Source organism: Lipophrys pholis (genome assembly GCF_963383615.2).
Source record: "Lipophrys pholis genome assembly, chromosome: 14".
NCBI lineage: Eukaryota > Metazoa > Chordata > Actinopteri > Blenniiformes > Blenniidae > Lipophrys > Lipophrys pholis.
In genome coordinates, this window is record NC_137633.1 from 13,492,344 (window position 1) to 13,514,969 (window position 22,626).

General features: G+C 42.6%; 1 protein-coding gene across 2 annotated transcripts in view; it reads left to right on the forward strand.

Annotated features, from left to right (window-relative positions):
* Positions 1 to 22,320, forward strand: part of mta1 (metastasis associated 1) — a 43,917-nt gene extending 21,597 nt beyond the window's left edge. Inside the window, exons 4-18 of one of the 2 annotated variants that reach the window (XM_080480891.1) lie at positions 4,706 to 4,832; positions 8,076 to 8,139; positions 8,410 to 8,527; positions 9,955 to 10,057; positions 10,957 to 11,056; positions 11,482 to 11,670; positions 13,459 to 13,533; positions 14,181 to 14,239; positions 14,524 to 14,696; positions 16,139 to 16,290; positions 16,885 to 17,074; positions 17,474 to 17,563; positions 18,340 to 18,495; positions 20,700 to 20,841; positions 22,188 to 22,320. In XM_080480891.1, the coding sequence (XP_080337017.1) occupies positions 4,706 to 4,832; positions 8,076 to 8,139; positions 8,410 to 8,527; positions 9,955 to 10,057; positions 10,957 to 11,056; positions 11,482 to 11,670; positions 13,459 to 13,533; positions 14,181 to 14,239; positions 14,524 to 14,696; positions 16,139 to 16,290; positions 16,885 to 17,074; positions 17,474 to 17,563; positions 18,340 to 18,495; positions 20,700 to 20,809 (1,706 nt within the window). In that variant the 3' untranslated portion in view covers positions 20,810 to 20,841; positions 22,188 to 22,320. Of the gene's footprint in view, positions 1 to 4,705; positions 4,833 to 8,075; positions 8,140 to 8,409; positions 8,528 to 9,954; positions 10,058 to 10,956; positions 11,057 to 11,481; positions 11,671 to 13,458; positions 13,534 to 14,180; positions 14,240 to 14,523; positions 14,697 to 16,138; positions 16,291 to 16,884; positions 17,075 to 17,473; positions 17,564 to 18,339; positions 18,496 to 20,699; positions 20,842 to 22,184 lie in introns of both variants that reach the window. The other variant, XM_080480890.1, reaches the window with a different exon arrangement.
* The last annotated feature ends 306 nt before the right edge of the window (positions 22,321 to 22,626 follow it).

Sequence of the window (22,626 nt, forward strand, 5' to 3'; positions counted from 1 at the left end):
TGTGATTTCTCATCTATCGTTTTCAGTTCTTTGAACTAAAATAGGTAGAGATGATTCCTGAAACGGGGGCAGCGGTGGGCTACAAGTAACAGGAAGTTTGCCGGTTTGAATCCCACTATGATAAAGTCCCTGTGAGGCCCCGAGTAAGGCAGTGGACTCCCAAACGCATGTTTATGTGTAAACTTGCACCAACTCAAACATGCGGATCACATGATCCACAGTGGCGGCCCCTGAAAGAAGCAGCTGAATCACGACAGGAAACGGGACAAACCACATAAACAGGAACAATAAATAAGACCATGAAAATATTGGGGTTTTTTGACTCGTATAAAATAAAATTTGTTGAGGTTTCGTTAAAATGTTGTTTTGTACTTGGTGGGGAAAAAATAATTTTTTAACTTGTTTGATATTTTATTAAAGTTTTTTCTCTTAAATCCAAATGACATATGTTTCCTGTGCATATATTTCAACGTTGATTATTTACCTGTAACGTTGGTAAACATCTTGCTTTATTTGTTTGTGATTTGTTCAACTTTGAAGCTGTTCATTTTGGGCTTTTTTTTTTTTTCTTCTTTAATTTTTCTTCACCTCACCGTGCATCCTGTGTCGTGGATTTGTGAGCCAGTCGAGAGTAACCACAGTGCTGATTCATCCCCATTCGTAGACAAATTGTCTAACTGGACAAGAGAATATCTAAAGAAACCTCTTAAAGTTTCATGCAGCTCAACAATTCTTGCCTCCCATCTTGTTCCCATGATGGTTTATAAAGCTTGAATGGGATTGGTCCAAAGTGGATCTACACCTCGATTTGTTATACTTGTGACATAAATACAGATCAGATCCCATTTTATGACAAAATAATGCAGAATAAAAAAGCACATTTCCAAAGCGTTAACATTCCTGTGTTTGTTTGTTTTTTCCCTCCTGCCGTACACAAGAGAATATTTGAGCTGTCCTCTGCGGAGGCATCCCGGTCAATTGTGAGCAGACCATGAACCGCAGCGCCCCTGCTTTTTATCTGACTGCTGTGCTTTGTTGCATGTCATCGTCTCTCGCCTGACTTTGAGTCACATCTTTACTAACGGGCCGCCTATGAAAGAGAGGAACCCCAGCAGCAGCTGTGCAGTGACTACATGGACGGCGAGATGTGTGTTTGGATGTGTCTGATTCGGCTCAGCAGATGAGTGATCGATCCATCGCACTGTTAGTTAACTTTGTGTTTGTTAATCAGAGCAGCATGACTGAGAGTCTGTACAAGCCGCGAAGAGGAGAGTCAAAAAGGGCAGCGCTGTCTGCGTCTGCTAATCAGGGAAATCCTGGATGCTTGTGATAACAGACCAGGAACTTACGTTTTCATTACTTTCTTTGCTTTGTGTAATTCAATCTTATGCGATTCCAATGTTCAATATCCTCCTCGATCAAATTTCTGGGAGGATTTTTGTACTGATGCACCTTGAAATTTAAGGAATAAGTGCATAAACAAGGTCTAATTAAAGTCTTTCATGCTTTCATTGGTTAAAGTGATCGGGTTCATTTACACCAAGAATATCATCTGATTCAGTCGGGGGATCAATCCTGAAGGGTGGATCTGCTGGCTGGACCAATGGAGCATGATGGATAGCGCCAAGGAAACACGCTCTTTCTCCAGAATATGATCAGGAAGAGATAATATGTGCAGTGTTTGTGCATTTTGACTGCTGTTTTACTACACATGAAGCGTCAGGTTGTGACATCACTTAATAGATCTGTACTCAATGGAATAGATGTGCCACTTACATGGACTCTTATCAGATCATAAACCGGTTAAACCACCTTCTTTGTTCCTGAAGTGTTTACATGACACCCTTCTAATTGAATTGGTGTTGCTTGTGCTCCATGTAGCATCAGCCTGCTATTATACTTCGGAGTTTTCATGAGTTGCCTCTTAGGGATGAATAAACCTTCCTTAAAATGACCTAAAATTAGAGCAGCGCCATTTAAACATTGGCATTTAAATGTGAACATGTGTCGTCGTCCAAATCACGGGGTGTGCAATGACAGACTCAAAAGTGCATTATGAGTATACTCCCAAGATGTTCCCTAGAGGTTGCAGCCTCAACAGAAGTACTGCAGGTACATTCAGGATTTACACTGCAAAATGAAACTCTTAATTTTAGGGAAACTAAGGATTTTTTTCTATAATAAAATCAATTATCTGTCTTATACCTGCATAATAGCCTTGTTTTGATTGTTATTCCCACTGGCCTTGCACACTACCCCTCAGAATCTGCTGTTCATCAAAAGTTTTTGTGGTTTAAAATAATTTTCCAAACCCTGCCTAAAATTGAGAATGATTATAAAGCATAAAATACAAAAAACAAAGTCGAAAGGTATTCCCAGTGCACACATTTTTAGTCGTGTATAATATACACTCGTGCATAATATACTTAATGCCTCTTGATTAAACCTGGTATTTTCCTTGCAAGGAGCTTGGCTCTGGTTCTGCTATTTTCACATGGAAGAAGGTGGAGTGAAGCGTGTGTGTGTGTGTGTGTGTGCGTGTGTGTGTGTGTTTTGCTCTGCCTGGGCATTGATAGTGTGTCTGCTGGGTGCTGAGTGCTGGGCAGAGTGAGGGAGTGAAGGAGTACTTATTGATTTTGGCCACACATCTCTTCTCCTGAAAATCCCTTGATTGCTTTTGTTCTGCTCCTCGTCTCCCTCTTTCTGTCTCGCTTCCTCTAATGAAACTCCAAATGAATTGGAGCACGTAGCGACTGCTCTCTCACTCTGTGTTTCACTTCTGCTCTCTCATCGGCCTCCTTCCTCTCTCTCTCTTTCTCTCTCTCCCTGTCTCTCGTTCTCCCCACTGATTTCTCTATTGCTCCCCTTCCTCCTCACGCTCTGTCATTCTGGCTGTCTTTATGTCTCTCTGTCTTCATTTTATGCTCCTTTTCTCTTTATCACTTTTGTCACACATTCCCCCCTCGGTGCTCTCCTGGGCTATTTTATCTGCCTCTCTGTTTATCTATTTTCCCCTGTCGTCTTTCCTCTTTCCCTCTTCTCCCCGCGTGTCTCCCGTTCGCTTCCTCGGCATCTCCTCATCCCACAGATGAGGAGAGGAATTTGCGGCGGGGATGTTGTCTTCCAGCAGCAGCTGAATCCGTTCTCAAGGAATGACTCAGACACATGACCCACTCAAATGAGCCGCTATCTCCTCAGCAGTCACTCTGCCCATTCATTCTTTTTTTTTTTCTTTTTCTGGATTTTAAATGTGGGTCACGGAGGTGATCCGGGATGATACACTGGAACACCCCAAAATCGAATGTTAGTTTCATTACACATTATAGTCAATTTAACAAACGAGTCAGTAAAGTCAGTCCATAAGACTCAAACTTCCTGCTATTAAACAAAACACTTAGTCTTGTCTTAACTCATATGGCCTTCGCTTGTTTATCCTAAGGGTTTTCATTTCATTTTACATGGTTTCCCCCTCTTCACTCGTGATTGTTGCTTTTGTGTTGCGTTATGACTACTTCACTCCAATTTCCTCCAATTTATTTATTTATTAGTTGCAAATGCTTAGGTATAAAAGACTTAAATGAATCGGGTGAACCACGTAAAGATACCGTACTAATGGGAAGTAATCTAGGTGTGTTAATCTGATTTCTCACAATCAGATCACAGCAATTATCTGATAAAGGATATCACATTATGCTGTTTGAATAATCACTTCAACAATGCGATAAGTCTAGAAATTGGGTCATGATTGGATTTTTAATGTGCATGTAAACGGCTCATTGTTTTCTTTTACACAACAAAGCTGTCAAGTATTGATCGCTAAGTTGCCGTTAAACTAAAATATTGTTAGATATGTTAATAACTAATACAATCAAAGCAACAACAAAAAAAACACAATTTATTCTGTTGTATTTCTATTTCAGCATCACATCTCATATGATCTATTGTTGTATAGATGCAATTTATTTCAAAAACCACAAGTAATCTAATCCCTCTCTTTATTGAGGAGGACGTACACAGAATATTTCCTCAAGTCTCTTAAAGAAACGCGACTTAAGACTCAGCAGAAAACCTGGTGTGAGAAATGGAAAAATGTTGCAGATAAATCAAGGCCCAGTTTGCATTTTTCTGTGATGCTCTTTTCTTTCTGTTTCTAGTTATTCTAAAATATCTAAGGAATAAAAGAATACTACTTAACCCCAACACGTTGAGACTTCTTGCCGCTCTGTTATCACAAGCAAAAACAATTATGTATTTAAAGTGTTATTTGCCTTGTTATTGGAGGCTGCGTAGTTCAAATACAAGAGGTAATAGAAATGTAATATTGCAGAGACACAGTGGGAGGGGAATCCTGAGGGTGCAAAGAGAAACGTGAAACCTCAACTGTAAAACGTAGAAATGCAGAATTAGACGTAAGAGTCCTGTTTGTTTGGCTATACATCTTTCATGTGGACAAAACTCTGTAATATTTATGTAAAATGCCTTTGTATGTACATCTGCTCCCCTGGCTCTCCCCTGGGACTTCATTGTTCCAGCTCATCAAGTTGTGCACTTTGGTGTTTTGTGCCGGCTTGTTGTGCACCTGAGACGGCGTGCGTGTGGTTACACAGCGAATACATTTGCGTCCCCCCACCGCCTTCCCCTGTGGACGCCCATTGTTCTGCCTCGTGTAATTGACCTTTGCCCTCCCCTTCCTTTTGCCACCTAGGGGAGCTGGAGGAAGAGATGGAGAATCCAGAGATGACGGACCTCCCTGAGAAACAGAAACACCAGCTCAGGCACCGAGAGCTCTTCCTGTCCCGCCAGCTGGAGTCGTTACCAGCCACACACATCAGGTACACTCCACTCCACTGCCATCATGCCTCCGTTTACAGAACTGGTCCTTCTTTTCATTTTTGTTGGAGTAAACTCACTCACTAACGCAAGAAAATCATTTAAAATACCTCCCCGTATGTCACCATATCCCAGTTTCATCATAATTCAATAATTTTTTTTTTAAATACACAATTTATTTTGACAGTTGAGATCAATTATGAACTTACAATTTAGGGTTGTGTTGACAGGAAAAGACCCCACGTCTTGTCTTGCTGACATGTTTTTGATGAATGATCACAGCCAGCACAGGCTGGAGTGACCGTTATACTGTAATAAAACTAAAATCTTCTTTCATTCTTGTTTTTATGGAGATGAATGATTGCAGAAAGATGTGTGCCATGCAAAGATGTTTTTTTGTTACATTTCTAGTGCACCACAGTGTCAATAGCAGCACGAATTTACACTGCACCAGTCTGTGTTTATTGAAGAAAATAGATTGTTTAAGAAAAAAAACCAATATATAAGAGAAAACGTGCAAGCGAAATGACACCTCAGCAGATACTTTTATCCATCGCAAGGTGTGAGCACCCCAAAGGAGGCCACAGCGTTGATGACAAAATACAGACAACATTAAAGACCGGGTTTTTTTTGTTTGGTTTTTTTAAATCTTGGTTCAGGCGAGCAGCATGTTGGCTCCCCTAGTTCTCCTTTACAGTGTCTCCTCTCATCACATCGATGTACATTCCACCGGGACTCCCTTCCAAGTGAAAAGGTGATTTTTCCAATGAGATCAACTTACACACTTGAACTTGAGCCCTGTTCGACTGGGCTGCAACAACTGGAGACTAGTTGCAGACTTGGAAAAAAAAAACCCCACACACACAGATGGTACTTTGCACTTTGTGTAGAAATGTTGCATGAAGCCTCGTTTACACTGCAACATAAACGAGTGTATCCGCAAAACTTTCTTCACATTTCGGGGGGGGGGGGGGGGTTTACACGCTACCGGTGTTCGGATTCAGTGCATCCGTGACTTTTTTTATACCGTCTCCCAAGGCGGAACTTTTCTTTCACGAGGGCGATTCCCCAATGCAGAGACTGCCGGAGGCTATGGAGCGCCGTTACTGCACATGTGCATCCCACCCTCTTGGTAAATAGTTCCCTCTGCTCATGTGCCAGTAAACAAACATGGCGGACCCCGTACCGCTATGACCCGCGGTCTGTATTCCAGTTATATAGTCCAAATTGCTAGTTTAGTTTTTATTTTTTCATTTTTTTAAGGAATTCGGTGTCAACTTCTGACTAAGTTCTGATCACATTTTACTTTACAACACTGTTGACGTTTGTGAAATATTCGGTTGGTAATTGCTTAAACCGTGCACAATATTAGCTTAACATTTGGATGATAGTTGCACTATATTGAAAAGACTTTTGCAGAATATTGGCTTAACATTTGCACTATATTTGCCCAACATTTCCACGTTCGTTGCACGATAATAGCTCGACATCTGTACGAAATTCGCTCGATATCTGAATGAAATTCACTAAACATTGACAATATTCGCTCAACATCAAACAATATTTTGATAGTTCCAAAATATACATTGAGTGTGATTCCCGCTGGGAATTCTCTCTAATTGTTGTTTGTTTTTTTGGTTGTTTTCTTTCTTTTTTTTTGTTGTTGTATCTCCAAGAAGTTGTTGCACCCTAGCTATATGAGGAACTCTGAGCTCACAAACCCAGTGAATACGCCTGGAATTGATATTTTCTGTGTCTCTTGAAAAGTTTCCCTTTCGCTTGTATGAGAAAACTCCCAACATTCATCTGATGAAATCGTGAGTCTTTAGCACGGACACGCAAATGTCCTGTAACCGCCATCCAACAGTAAAACGAGATGATTGAGAATTCTTGACGGAATAAATGCAGGATCTCTCCAGTCCTGCAATCATTTAGTCATCACATGTCAAACGGGATAAAGCTCATGTTGGTGCAGAAGCTGCTGGGTGAGGACCTTGACCTGCTTCAAGACCAGACTGACACGCTTGAGGGCTCGTTTCTCATTTCTCATTTCTTGGTCTTGATCCTCAACGACGACTGAGAGTGGCTGAACATTGGAGCAACATGTTTGTGGCTCACCACGAGTAAGGCGAGGAAATCGTGAATCCCTCCAAAATGTTTGGAGATATTTACACAAGTTGTGCTCGCGGTTTGTCGTGGCTCAGTGAGATGGTTGATTAACACAAGCAAAGGAAAGAAACTGAACAGCAGGACAGATTTCAATGCGACGCAGTTCACCTGGATTTCATGCAGCAGCATTGTATTTTAATACTATTTAAATCCAGCACATGAAAAGTGGATTCTTTTTCCACCTATAAAAACTATTTTAGAGACTGTGACTATATGGAACAGCCAATGCAAAGAGAATTAGGCTGGATTTCATTTACATCTTCTGGATTTCAATGTTCGGCATTATTCAGGCTGTGAATATTCAAAATCAAAAGTGTTTACACGGCTGGCGGTGTTTGGTCTGTCACAGTGATGAGAAAGATGCTTCTACATATAGACCCGTCATTCCTCATCAGTTGACTCCAGACACGCCCACCTAATCATTACCACATTATTACTTGACATGTCTGAGGAGTAGCAGGAAGAGCAAACTGACATCTGTTCATGTAAAAATACACCGGAGAGCAGTTTGTTTCGAGAGGATTCAAGCCTAATTAAGTTTTTATATATATATATATATATATATATATATATATATTTTTTTTTTTATTCATTTATTTTTTTTAATTTAAACTCAACACCAATGTGCAGCAAGGTTGCACAATGTGTCTGAATTTATCACCCTGCCAAGTGGTGTTTGCTTCAAGCTTGGGAGGTATGACTAATTAGCTGGTAAATGATTCGAATTCAGACAGTGGCTGTGACGGGACGGAGACGAGCGCCGTCGGTGCCAACACACCGGACCGGGTTTCGTCAAATGACAGCCCGGGCAGACCTGGAACTGAATCAATATCATCATCGCAGATTCTGAGCTGCATCCTACAACAAACACCTTCTCGTCTCAGCTTCTCTTGCAGAGGAGTTGGGGCCAAAGCAGCAGCTTTCATCTCACACTTATGTAACCAGCTATCCCATGGACTCCGAGTCCTGACGGCTCTTCTGTGCTTCACATGTTAAATCTCCACTCTTTCTCACCATCTTTTGTCCTCCTTTCTGTCCCTCCTCTCGTTCCTTTTTACACCCTTGCTGGACTCCAGAGGAAAGTGCTGCGTGACGCTGCTGAATGAGACGGAAGCCCTCAAATCCTACTTGGATAGAGAGGTACGTGTGCACGCCGGTTTCTATGCCCAGTAGCATGACAGCGTCTTAGATTTCAGGGCCTATCTCAATGAGCGATATAAGTTTAAAGATTCCTGTTTCCAGATGAATTATTCAACGTGTTGACCCAGAATGTTCTCTCCACGTACAGTAATGAGGAGACGAGAGACCAGTAGTAGAGGGAAAAACAGGCAAACGCGCTCTCACAGAATGATACACCCCGACTCTTTGGCTGTTCCTTCCTCACGCCCTTCTGCTGTCTGCGTTTCCCAGGATGCCTTCTTCTACTCTCTGGTGTATGACCCTCAACAAAAGACCCTGTTGGCGGACAAGGGGGAGATCCGCGTGGGGAACAAATACCAGGCCGACATCACCGACCTCCTGAAAGAAGGTACAGCAGACTGCAGTCTCGGCTGGCTTGATCCACACAGGTTTCTGGAACAACTTATTCACAGAAAAGCACATTATCATTCTCCTGCGGGGAAGCCTTTCACCCTGCTGGGGACTGATTATTTCTATGCAATGTTTCCGCAGGAGTAGAGCCGTCTGAGCCAGAAACCCTTCAACTGCTCAAATCTCAGGGAACTTTTCATGAACTTTTGTGACTTTTCAGCCCCAAGCCACCACTTACATCCATTTTTTTTTTTTCTTAGACAAGAAATATTCTAGAGGGGGAAATATCAACTCACCGAGGTTTCCATAACAATCACAGTGCAGCTCTGATATTATGTATAGTCAAAGCATTTAAACTATCCCGTTAATGCTTGTTTGTTGCACAAATGATGAATTCACAGTCCCCAATAGAGAAACAACTGCTTTATTGGCAGTGGTTGGTTATTATCACTCTCTTCAAATTATTTATGATTTCAGATAGAAAATAAACTCTAAACTCAACTCAAAACTCTTATGTGAAGTATAGACAGGTGCGTCTCAAAAAATGGAAATGTCATTGAACTTTTTTTTTTCACGTTTTAATTGCGTTAAGATCTGATCTTTTCAAACGGAATCCTTTGATATTTTGACAATATACCTGGTTCAAGGAGTTGGTATATTCACCCTGTACGTGTGTTAGTTTGTCCTTTCTTTATAGAGGCCGAATGATTCGAAATAAAGCAAAACAAAGCTGGACATGTTTTATGTTCTGTGTAAATGATTGGAAACATTCAGGTTTCACTGTTAAATTCGAAGACGAACAAACTTTTCTATTACATTTTACTATTTTTGAATTATCCTCTTATTTATCAGTACACAAATGAGCATTATTACCTTTCTGTTTAATTTTTCAGTGAAGCAATTCTACCTTGCACTTTTTTTTTCTTTTTTTTTTTGCTTTGCCACATTTCTGAATTATTGAAACCCGTCATGATTTTTATTCAAACAGTCTGACATATTTTCAGACTTTTGGTGCCAATAACCTCCGCAGACAGTCATTTTCAAAAGTGACTATTTCACTGCCAGATTTTAGGGCTCAGTGTTCTGCCAGGATTTTATTCTTAGCAGGTGGAAAACCTCTGAAATTGCAATTAAGGCACTGCGGGACAATAAGCTCTCTAATTAAACCCATGTTAATGAAATTCTTGTACATGTGTTAGGCAGGTTGGCTGCTTGCTTACAGGCTGGCAGCTTGACAGGTCCCACCTCTTCAACTCTGGGATTCATTAAAGCTTCACACAAGGCACGACTTTAAAAAAAGACTCTTTTGAATAAAAAAAAAAAAAGTGAAAGTGAGATCTGTTTGGGGCTTTAACAAACTCTCTGCGCACGGTGGTCTTGGACATCGTGTGAGAATGATCTGTGTGCTTGTGTGTTTCTATTCAGATGAGGCAGACTGCAGAGATCTGGAGAAACTAGAGGAGAAGGTGTGGGACCCCAACAGCTCGCTCACAGAGAAACAGATCGACCAGTTTTTAGTAGTCGCTCGGTAAGTGAGCACACACGTGCAGCAATACAGGAAGAATTAACAGAAAAAGAAGGGAAACCTGTGAAGATGAACCTCCCACTGTTACGTCTGGCAACATGAGAGTGACGGGACTTCTCATCAAGCTCAATCCTCCACTCGATGTTTAGACATTGGCTCTATATTCAGCTCACCAGGCAAAATGTATTTCACCTTCAAAACGAAGAAAAACACAGTAAACGGGTCAGTCCACATTAAATTAAGCTGTTTTCCTCCAAGCCTTTTGGGTTTCTTTGGGATTTATCCACGGTAAACTTACCGAGGTCTGAGGTCAACGTCAATCACCTGCATTAAAAGAGGCCGGGCAGATGACCCACGAGGACATGATGCATCCTTCAGTGTCCAAAACATTAAACCCTGTGTTCAATAGGGGTCATATTTGTCACCTTGGACTACAAGCTAGTAGTCCCATTGAAAGATCGTCTGCAACAAAAGTGAAAATAACAGTGAGAGCTACCAAGACTCGGCAGGTTTTGATACATCAGGAACGTTTTCTTTGACTTGAACAAATTTGGCCACTGAAAATGCATGTTCTTCTATGAAAATTATGTAACTTTTCAAATAAATTTGAATTTCTTTTGCAATGCCCCTGTACAGTAAAAATCATTTAAATGTTGACTCTGATGTTAAGATCTTAGATCTTATCTGCTAATTCTAGTTTTTCTAGCAGTTTTTAAGCCTGAATTCATTAGCGGTACATTACTTCCCTGGCTTCACTTGGAGATGAAATTTTTTATTCATCAGGAAGCAGAAGAATGATGACTTTGCTGGTTTAGTAAATTTCTTTTTCTCTGCCTAATTGTCCACGATGGATAATCTGCGATGTTTTACATCACCTTCTCTGTCATGTCTGTGCCCTTCAGGTCAGTAGGAACATTCGCAAGAGCTTTGGACTGCAGTAGTTCTGTCCGGCAGCCCAGCCTCCACATGAGTGCGGCTGCGGCCTCCAGAGACATCACCTTGGTGAGATGTCCATGAACGAGTGCTAAGGGTTCAATCAGCATTACATCACATGTGTAGTAGAGAAGACTTGCGCTGAATCAAAGAACAGTATGTATGTTTGCTCGTCTTTTTGTGGACTGTTGAGGCCTTTGTGTAGTCATTCTAACAAACACGTCTCCCCCAAGGCCCAGAGTGGGTCTATTCTGCCCTAGATCTCATCCTCATATATAAAACATAGACGAGAGGCCTTTAAGGCCCCCCCCCCGCCCCGACATGCACACAAGGCCCAGAGCCTCGCACAAGAGGCTTCATCTAAATACCAGAGGCTGAACAAAGAAATCATTTCCACACGCGGTCAAACATGTCACCTGAATGGCGCTGAAAACGACTGGTCAGAACGCATTCAGAAACGTCCTCACTTACACAGACCTCCGTGTTGTGTTCAGTTCCACGCTATGGACACGCTCCACGCTACAGGCTACGACATGACTCGAGCCATCGCAGCACTGGTGCCTCAGGGCGGGCCCGTCCTCTGCAGGGATGAAATGGAGGAGTGGAGCGCCTCGGAGGCCAACCTGTTCGAGGAGGCCTTGGAGAAATACGGCAAAGACTTCACCGACATCCAGCAGGATTTTGTGAGTATGGACCCACTTGAGAGTGCATCTAGGGAATTCATTTGTAGCTTATTTGCCACTTCCATATCGGCCAAGTCATCGTGAACGGGGACGACGTACAGACAAGAAATAGAGAAACAATAAGCCTTGTAACAGAACTTCAAAGAGACAAAGAGTCAAGAAGTAATCGTTGAGGCAAAAGCATTTTATAGCTTGACGAAATTCTCGAATTTTCCACCATAATATCACCAGAGTCATTAAAAACCTAATTTCACTGCTCCATTTTAATTATTTAGGTGCTGCTGAAGGTGGGCATGATTATCAACCTGGAGTAAAAATCTGAAGAAAAAAGAGGATTCATGTGAAGATTTTGTCGTTTTAGCACTGATCCATCAACCCACTGGTTGTAACCTGCTTGGTGGGTCAGTGTAAACACGTTCAGTACGCAGAGGGGGCAGAGTCAGGGGGCTTCATGTCGGTTTGGATTCTGATACAGCAGATGTATGAACAACAAATGTCCACCCAGCTCACGCGCATCGTCAAAACATGATTTCAGATGTTGTAAATGGAAACTCAGCCGCTACCAAGAGTAAGTAGTTGTTGACACAGAGACGAGGGAGCTTCTGATGATCCGCAGGGAGGAGAAGAGACTGCTTGTTTCACCAACTTGATAACGTCACAGCTTGAACACCATCGAGAAAGAGGGAAATAATACCGTCTGTACCTTTTGATTTGAACCACGAGCCGATTTTTAAAACCAGTCGGAGTTTAACGAGTCACTTTCGCTGTGAAAATACTATCAGATGTTAGAAGAGTTACGACAGTTGCATTCAATAGAATATATGTTTACCGGTATTTGCACAGTATAGGACAGTATGTTTACGTTGATGTTTTTGCGCATTCTTCTTAGTCAGACCTCAGATTCAGAGTTTGAGCACCTGCACCACACATTTGGGCTTAATTTAGCTGATATAGCCTTTATGCAACTTTTACAACAAACACTCGTGTTGTAAAGCGTCGCTGCAGCCAGCCCCGTGGTCAGGAGTGTGAACGCCTGGATGCATGCACGCATATTGTCTTTCTGAGGAGAACAGCCAGAAGCCAAGAGAAAAGATGCCTTCTGGTGTCGCTGCTCACCCTCCTCTGAGCTTTGAGCTGAAGAAGAATGGCGCTGCAGGTTCCGGTGGACCACTCTCCCTCTCTTTGTGCTGAGCGTTCACTGCGAGCGTCACTCCTCCACCTGGTGGCCAGCGGCCGTCAGTGCCGCAAGCTCTCCTTTCTGTCCAGGCCTTTTTCCTCGAGCAGGACCACACCAGCATAATGGGTGGGGCCAGCACTTGACAGCTCATTTGCCTTTCAAACTTCTGAACGCGAGTGTGACGATTCAACCTCTGATTTACTCCCTGCAACGTCCACAGACACGGAACATGTTGCGACTTTAGTGTGTTACTAAGGCACTTTTCACTGCAGCGATCAGATATTGTTGCGTTTGGGTTGTGAAACATTTAAAAGGACCTGATATTTAGCGTTCAGCAAACAGCCGATCCTTTAATTTGAGAAGGTGGAGCTCGACCTTACTTTCACAGTTAATTAAAGCCGTTCCTCAAATATCAAGTTAATTGCAAATAACCTTTCTGTTGAATCGCTTCATCATTTCATCAGCTAATTGTTTCACTACTAATTTCCTGTTCCTTTGCTCCATCAAGATTTTCTCCCCCCGCCTGGTGACGTAATCCGCGAAAATCTACTGCCACCGCTTTAATAAACCTCAGGCCCAGTAACAGTTTGGTCCTTTCTCTCCTCCCGCAGCTTCCCTGGAAGTCTCTGACGAGTATCATCGAGTATTACTACATGTGGAAGACCACAGATAGATATGTACAGCAGGTAACGGCTTTCATTATCCAGCAGGGCTTTATTAAAACTGTCACTATGTCACTTACTGAATTTCTATTCAGCTGACAGGTTTTACTTTGATTTTTAGAGTTGTAGAATTGTCACATAAATGTGCGACGAGTGAGTGAGTCAGCAAATCTTTTTCCACGATATCGTATTGATAGACCTTGTCTGATTGGACAGTCATACTGTAGAAGGCCTGGAGGCCACTGTGATGAATAGTACATGAGCACATTCTTTATGGTAGCTTGCTTGAATGTAAAGAAAAAAGTCATCGTTATGAGAAGTACACATGCTAAATGGAATGCTTTCTCTTCTTTTTATATAAGTCTGACTTACAAATCTAATAAATAATGAGTGTTATTTAAGTTTTCTCGATTTGTAATTCACTGCATTTTCTTCATTTATGGCATCTTTCCCCAGCAGTTTGGTCTCTTTACGCTTGGTCATTTCCATAGTTGAAAGGGAATTTTGATTTTGGTTATTCCATAAAAAGCTAAATAGTTTCTGAACTGTTTAGATTCAAATGCAAAATTATTCCAGAATGACGTCTCATGGTGGTTTGCATCTATTGAAGCCTAATCCTGGATCTTTCTTTTCTCTCTCTCTTCGTGCTCCTTAAACTCCCTTCGCTTCAGAAACGATTAAAAGCAGCTGAAGCAGAAAGCAAACTGAAGCAGGTTTACATCCCAAACTAGTGAGTACTTTTAAGTTTCTGTGTGAAATCTTGTGTTTGATTCATGGATTTTAGTACAAGTCATGAAATATTGAATAAGTTAGTGTGGCTCAGAAAGTTGCAGTAGCATGTCTGGTATATTAAAGTTGCTGCTGTTTGCACAGACTCTTCTTTCACTGTATTAGTATTCAGCACAGCTCCCTGTACAGTCTCAGTACAACTGCTGTCTCCAGCCAGCTGATGAATGTAATCTATTCTCTTAGTGCTCCGACACTGACTCTGTCTCTGTTCACGTGTCTGTTTAGTAACAAGCCAAACCCTAACCAGCTGAGTAACAACATAAAGCCAGCACTGGTCAATGGAGCCACGGGCATCGCGGTCACCACCAGCGCCGTGGGCGCTGCGGTCCCGGGGCCCCCGGGACCCCCGGGCTCGGTGCCGACCCCCGGCCTGGGCCGAGCCTGCGAGAGCTGCTACAGTAAGTCACTCAAACGAGTAAAACGGTGGAGTTTAATACCTGCAGTTTCTTTGTGTCCTGAAATAAGAGACTATGAGCAACATTGTGATTCTGCAAGAGCCCAGTGAACTTTGTTGGAGTGCGCCTCGTGGATGCAGAATAATTGCTTTGGCATTCACAGGTGCTCTCATATTTAGAAGAGGCCGCTGCCTGTGGACTCCACTATGTGTGCATGAAGTGAAAGTACGCCATTTACAAGTTCTGACTTTTCTTCTTGCTCAAAAGTGCAGATTTACAATCCTATGAATACGGCTTACATACTATGCATACTTCTTAATGGTAGAGCTCCACGGACGTTTAATATCTCAAAGAGCAGTACAGGCAACAAGGCTATTCTCATAAATGCACTGAAAGCCACCCCTCTATCCATCTTCTACAGCACTTTATCCACCAAAATTCAAATTTTACACGTTTCCTTTCAAACATGTAAAAAACACATTTCAATCTGATCATCATCAGCACAACCCTACGCCAGAAACTAAATTAAACATTTTTCTCATTTCTGTCATACATATAACATTTATTTAGCTACACAAAAAGCATCAGCTTTTATTTTATTTAGCATAACAGTTTAACAGTATGATTTTCATCCATGTACATGTATTAGTTTAAAAATGGAGACTCGACAAAAGTAACTTGACTCAGTCCCCCTACAATACTCTGTGCTGGGCTAAATGTACCCATCGTATTATTGTGCTGGTATTTTTACCAGCCAAATGCTCACAGTCGCTTGTAAAATGTAGAAATGAGGCAACAAGGCAGAGAGACGGTGGTTTACAAAACACTCACATTCTGTGTTTGGTTTAAGTCTGTGCTGTTCCGGTGCACCATACCGCCATCTAACTCCTCCAGCTTGATCCATTAACACTTCATTAAATAAAAAAAACGTACAATTTTGTTATTAAGTATATATTCAAACTGCACAATGTTTTGTTTAAGCTAAAAAGTTGTGTAATCTGATATCTAGCGGCCTCTCGGTTTTATGCTGATGCTATTGAAGAAGTGATTGCTAGATTTTACGACAACTGTTGTGTTCTTCTCAAACGAGTAAAAACAAGCTACTTTTATTGCTCTGGATGTTGGGCGGGCCAGTTTTGGCCCCTGAGTCTTTAGTTTGACACACCTGACTTTGAGAATTCATAACCGCTCCATTGCTCCTGTTACATGTGACACATATTCCATATTGGATTTACACAATGAAGATATGCGGAAGATGTAATTTTCTTTCCCTGTGGCAAAAAAGCTTGAACTATTTTCATTACTGTATTTAAACTAACATGTCTGATTAAAGATTGTTGCTCTTGTACGTTTTCTTTTTTTTTTTCTTTTTCCTTTGGTTAAATTTGGAGTTTAAGCTTCACTATATATATATATCTTATTTTTTCTGTGTTCATCCAACACAGCCAGCAGCTCCTACCAGTGGTACTCGTGGGGACCGCCCAACATGCAGTGTCGCCTGTGTGCCTCCTGCTGGACCTACTGGAAGAAGTACGGCGGGCTGAAGATGCCGACAAGGCTGGACGGCGAGAGGCCCGGACCCAACCGCAGCAGCCTGGTACGAGGCAATGCTTTAAAACACACTGCTGAGCACCTCGAGATCTGTGGCGTTTTGAATCTTCTGAAATATTATTACAATGTTTGGGACAAATATGGAATGGCACTACACTGGCATGTATTTTATTTGAGGAATATTGAGAGTATTCAAGGAGTTTTTGATGATTTGATTTGAACCCTCTCAATCAGTAGTAAAGTCTTCACACTGTGCCGGCACCAATGTAGATTTGGAAGTTATTTGAAGGTTGCAAAGGTTTTGGTAACACTCAGTAAAATATGGTGCTACACATTCTTGGTGTATGCAGAAAAATCAGTTTAAGTACTCTGGTTGACAATCAGATGAAGGAATCTTATTGATCAGCACTGAAGTTAATTGGGAGCCATTACATTGACTTCTGAGGCTCACATTAGTCTGAGCAGTGTTAAAAGGTTGGTGTGTTTTGGGAAACGTTCCAGGTGGCTCCACTTTTCCTTTTGGTATTAACCGATCCATTCCAGACATCGATCCTGTCCAGATGTTTTCTTTGCTTTGTGATCATAATTTCAGTCTGAAGCTCCCATCATAGACGCAGTGTGTGTGTGTCTGTTCCTGCAGAGCCCTCACGGCCTGCCCCTGAGGCACAGCGGCAGCCCCAAGTTTGCGGTAAAGACCCGGCAGGCGTTTTACCTGCAGACCACCACCTTGACGCGGGTGGCACGCCGCCTCTGCCAGGACATCATCCGGCCTCGATATTTGGCCCGGCACCCCTACCTCCCCGTCAACACAGCAGCCATCAAAGCAGAATGTAAGAAGGAAATATAGAAATCTTGTATGGCGAAGTCTGGATTATTTCTCGTTACCTCCATTGACGCATGTTACAGTGCAACTTTTTCGCTTATTGTTATGTTAGTTATTATTATTATTGACTTACTTTTCTATATAAAAACAACTGGCAGTTGACCAGTTGCGCCCTCTAGTGGACAGATTGCCAAACACTCATTCCTCGGGTCACATGGACGTATAAATGCAGTGACGTTTATGTGTTTGGGATCAATGTTAGAATCCTTGTTTCAAGAGCAATGGCCTCTGGTGTTAAAAACTATCTCAGCCTACAGTGAAAGTTTTGATGTGATTTCCTGTGGCAAAAAGTCTACAGCTCAAATGGCTCTTATAATATGTGTGTCTTTTCTCCCGTTTTCTGCAGGCGCCCTGCGGCTACCAGACAAGCCGAAAAAGCCTTCACCGCTGAAGCCCGTGGACCGCAAACCTCTGGAGTCTGTGGTTCGATATTTAGGTAACAGGACGGATGCAGGATGCAGCATGTTTGGAATGACCGAGATGCTCACGACAGTAGCGTCTGTTGTGCAGGAAGCTGTTTGCTGTCTGGGATTTGATGTTTTGTTGTGGTTTTGGACCAAAGCTTTCTTAAGTATCATTTTAATTTGTGTCAATTACATTGACATGAAGTTTACCCTCTACTTATGCATGCCGCTAAAAAAAATAAATAATTGATCCATGCCCCCAATGCAGCTATTATCGCGCTCATGCTCTGGCTCTGCCTGCTCCTCCCATAGCGCATCATTCTCCCCGCCACGCAAAGCATTCGAGATGCAGCATTTTAGCGACAAAGTCCGGGACCCTGTGCTGCTTCTCATCCACACATTTCGATCAGTCCAAGCCCATTTTCCTGCAAATCTCAAAATTCAGTACCAGCTGAATATTAAACCCCAAATATAAGACAACCCCACGTTTTCGGCCCTATTTCTTGAAGAAAAGCTTTGCCTAATAGCAGAAAGATCCAGTTTAGGTGGCACCTGCAGAAATGTGCAGGTCAATGTTAAGATTCCACCGAACAGCTTTTGGAGAAATAAGAACTGATTGTGGTGGTTTGTTTTTGAGTTCTGTGACTGATCTCTTGTTCCAGTGTGGAAGTGAGACATCAAGACTTTTCTTTTTTCTTTTTCTTTTTTGCACTCTCTCCATTTGCTCCTTTGTGTCCTGTCTGCGTTTGTGGTTCCCCTCTCTCATCTTCTTCTTTGTCTCTCTTTCCACCTCCGTTTCTGCTTTTAGAAGCACATCCTCGTCCAGCCAAGCCCGACCCCCCGCCTCGTGGACCGTCCATCTCCTCCGCCAGCCTGACGCCCATAAAGTCCTCCCCCATCCTCAACAACGGCTCACCCACCATACTGGGCAAACGCTCCTATGAACAGCACAACGGACTGGACGGTGAGCCGCGCACACTCAGTGAATGCAGTCACCCTTTTCAGGAAATGTCAACATGATTCGTTTTTTGTTTGTTTTTTAAAATCAGAGCCACATTGTTTTTATTGTTTTAACCATCTTAACAAACACTGAAATGCCTTACATCACAAGTAAATGTAAAACTTTAATATTCCTCCTCAATGATGTTGAGCCGAGACGATCTGAATATTTAATTGGGGGAATGTAAGAGAGCTTCACAGCCCTTTTCGCTCGGTGGCTGCGGCTCGCAGGCGAGACCCAGCGCCGAAGGGTTAGGAGTTTGTGCGGGGCTCATATTTTTTTGGGTTACGTCCCACTTTCGCGCTCCCCTGTGCAATGAGCGAGGGGTAGAGACAGACTGAGAGATCAAGAGAGGGAGAGCACGCCAGAGAAAGACGAGAGAGGAGAAGGAGAGGCAGAGAGACTGCGGGAGGATCGGATCGGCCTTGTGCTGTAGCTGGAGGCTACGGTCTATGTTGTCATGGTAACAGCGGAGAGGAGGAGGAGGTGGAGGGCTGGGTAAGTGTATCCTGAGGGAGAGCATCTCCACCGGTCTGTGAGTCCACCTCAGGCCCGGGCTGGGATAACACGCCAGGAGCAGATCTGAGTTTGAAATCAGACAGGCACCAAGTTAAGGAGTTTTTATTTGATTTTTGAATTTATTTATTTTTTGTTCACCTTCACACTTACTGACTTACTTATTCATCTCTTTAATTAACCAAATGATGGGAAATGGTTTTTTTAATATTATTTTCAGATAATGTGTCATTCCTTTGTCCTGCTAATTAAATGGGGAGTCTGCTGTGTAATTACAGCTCCGCATTGACAGATCGGTGTTAGCGCCGCAGTCGTCTTTATTGATATCAGGCTCCTCCCGATTCGCTCAGAATTAAGGCCATTTTTTCCTCCCGCTTATACTCTGCCAGCGAGGTGCTCAAAGTGAAAGCAGCCATCATGAATAACGAGTGTCAAAGAGTTGGCTCGCGGTGATGAACTCGGAGAACGACTGCCCGACCGAGCTGCTCTCCTCGGGTTCACGCAGCTCATTGTGAAGCTGTCCAGCCTGCAGGTTTCACCATTTCAGTCCACTCTCACACACTGAAGGAGTGGAAGAGTGAAATTAGGTTCACAAAAGTCGAGAGTTATCCATCCATCTATTCTGTTTTCAAGTGAAAGACATAAACTTGGTTGTTCACGCCGCAAAATGCACCTTTACACCACCATCATCGAGATCACATACACTTCACATCACATACGCTTTAATGTTTAGATTGCTCTGTTCTACGCGTATATGTGCAGGTGGTTGTATCATCGAAAAACAACAACACAGCACCAACTAGTGGTCTAACATACAAACTACAGTGTTTTCAGTATTTCTGGTGTCTGACACTACAATTTATTTTTTCTTTTTCAAATCCCGTCCAAACATGAATTCTTCCTGAAGCATAAATGCAAAAATTATGCAGTTTCTAATCGATTGTTGTCATGGAAACGAGTCCTCACAGTCGGTCCCCGGTGACGGTGGATGAAGTTATTGTATGCCATTATATATACCCATCACAGGGTAAATGCAGAGAGATCTCTCTCACACACACACACACACACACACACACACACACACACACACACACACACACACACACACACACTCATATGTACACACAAGGACAATTAGTCACCAGTTCAACTCGCATGATTGTTTTTGGACTGAGGGAGGGAACCCTTGCACGCGCAGGGAGAACATGCAAACTCCACACACAAACCAGGACTCAAACTGGAGACATTCTTATTTAGAAACGACAAGTTAATTTGACTATCAGACTTTCAGAAGCTTCGCAGTGCTGTCAATGTCACATCTCTTAAAAAAAAGAATTTGACTGGAAAATTCCTGGCATACAATAACTGATTATATGTTTGTGACCACATTCCATTGTGAGCCGTGGTGATATGTAGAGGGTGACGACTCTTTAATTGTAAAACAGATTATTGTCGTCTTCGGATTATGATTATTGGCTCAAAATGATAATAAAAAAAGGTGCTTTTCTTTGTGTTTCCTTGGCTTCAGTATGCATCACAAAAAGTACTCTGTGAAGCCACCAGGGGGCAGAAGGAACGTACTCTTAAGAGGAGGTCATGTTTGTGTTTACTGCTGCATGCCTCCATCGTCATGTCTTTTCTTCTTCCTGCAGGTACTAAATCCAAAGCCCTGACTCCGCAGTGGGACATTATGGCCAAACGGGTGAGCGAAGCGTCGCGAGCCTCGGCCTCGTTCCAGGACGAGGTGCACGAACTGGACTGAACGGCCCTCCGCTGCAGAAACTCCCAAGCGAGGTGAGACCGGCTTCTCGGAACAACTCCTCTTTGGTTTGTTTGATTTCCTCCGTGGTGGTCGTTTTCCTTGTGGAAACCCCGCCGGCTCCGGTGACCAGATGAGGCAGGACTCAGAGTTGGTGTCATGTTCGGGTTTTCCACTTATGTTAAGGTTTATCGTTGGTGAGCAAGAGAGCAACTAAAAACCAAGATCTGAGAGAGAAGACAAGTAGACCAAGGAAATATAAAATGAAATGGATTCGGATTCAGAGAAACACAGAAAGGAGGCGGCGGAATTAACTTCAGAGAATGTCAACAAACACCAACTGGCTCGAGCTGCGCTCAAGAGGAACTTTTTATTGAGGCGATCAAGAGGTTTACCAGACAAACACGGAATACAAAAGGATTCATAAAAGATGAGCTGAAACGTCAGTCAATCAAACTTTAAATATAAAATACTTGGTGCATGGCAACACAGCTGTGCCACAAAGTGCGGTGCACACAAAAAGAGATATCTAAAAAAAAAAAAAAAAACATCCCACAATTTATTCTGTTTTTAGTTAGAATGCTGAGTGTGTTAGGAGCTGGAAACGACAGAGGAAACACTTGGTACTTTATGAGGAAACAATGGAGGTAGTGGTCAAATTTAAAAGTAAATGTAGGAGCAACAACTGATCCCCAAAATAGATTGAAAGGATTGAATAGAATGTAACTGATGTGACAGAACAGATTTAAGTGAATGAGTGCATGAGTCTCTATCACTAAGAATTGTAAAACAGAATAAGTTGTTTCAAAAATAAATCCCTGTTGTTGTCTTTATTTAAAAGGTTAGATGTACGTGTAGCTCCTCTGAGTTCTAAGGCCAAGTTAACGCGGCAACGTTTTCAAGTGAAAAGGCTAAACTTTTATTGCGTTTTAGTGTCCGTTCACACGCCGACGGCGCTCGGAGCCACTGAAAACACAACTTTTTAAAAACGGCTCTTAAGGTGGAAATATTGGGAAACGATAGGCGAAGACGATATTTACTGAAAACGCCCGGGCTCTGTCACCGTGTAGACGCTGCTACTGAGCATGTGCGCCACGGCCAGAGTAAACCGCTCCTCTGCACGTGTGCGAGTAGCTGGACAGTAACAACAATGTTTCCTCCGTCGTGTCGTGACTCTCAGTCCACGTTCTCCTGGGATTTGGTACTTTTATTGTTGACAGTCACCGTAATAACAATCCTACTTCATCGTCTGTCTATACACATGTCCGTGTCCTCCCATTGTTAATGTTGATAGCATATTGTTCTCAGAATATTACCATGTAAACACATTAAAAAAACGGTGCGCTTCCCTGTGTGTGTGTGTGTGTTCCTTTGGCAGCAGAAGGAGGCAGAATGGAAAAGGCTTTTTCCACTAGAACCATGGCTGAGGGCAGCTGAGAGGAGTTGGAGTTGAAAAGGAGACGACACGTTGGCCACTTTTCTTCAGCCAGCGCGTCCGACAGGCTGCCGAGGAGCAGCGCGTTAAAAAGGATCAGCGTGGCTGCGGTCGACCCCCGAGACGAGCCTGACTGTACAGGACTGTGTTTATTACTTACATTTTCCTCGTTATTACTGTCTTTGTAATTATTGTTATTGTTATTATAATTTTTTTTTTTTTTTTATTATTATTATTTTTTACCAACTATAACTCAGCTTATTGTTTGTCGATCAAACGGTGGAACTTGTGAAGTTTCATGAAACCTGCTTGCAGAAACCCTGTGGAGGAGGGCGGAAGGAAAAGTAACATAAGCCACTTGCATCCTCTGTGTTTTTCTCTTCTT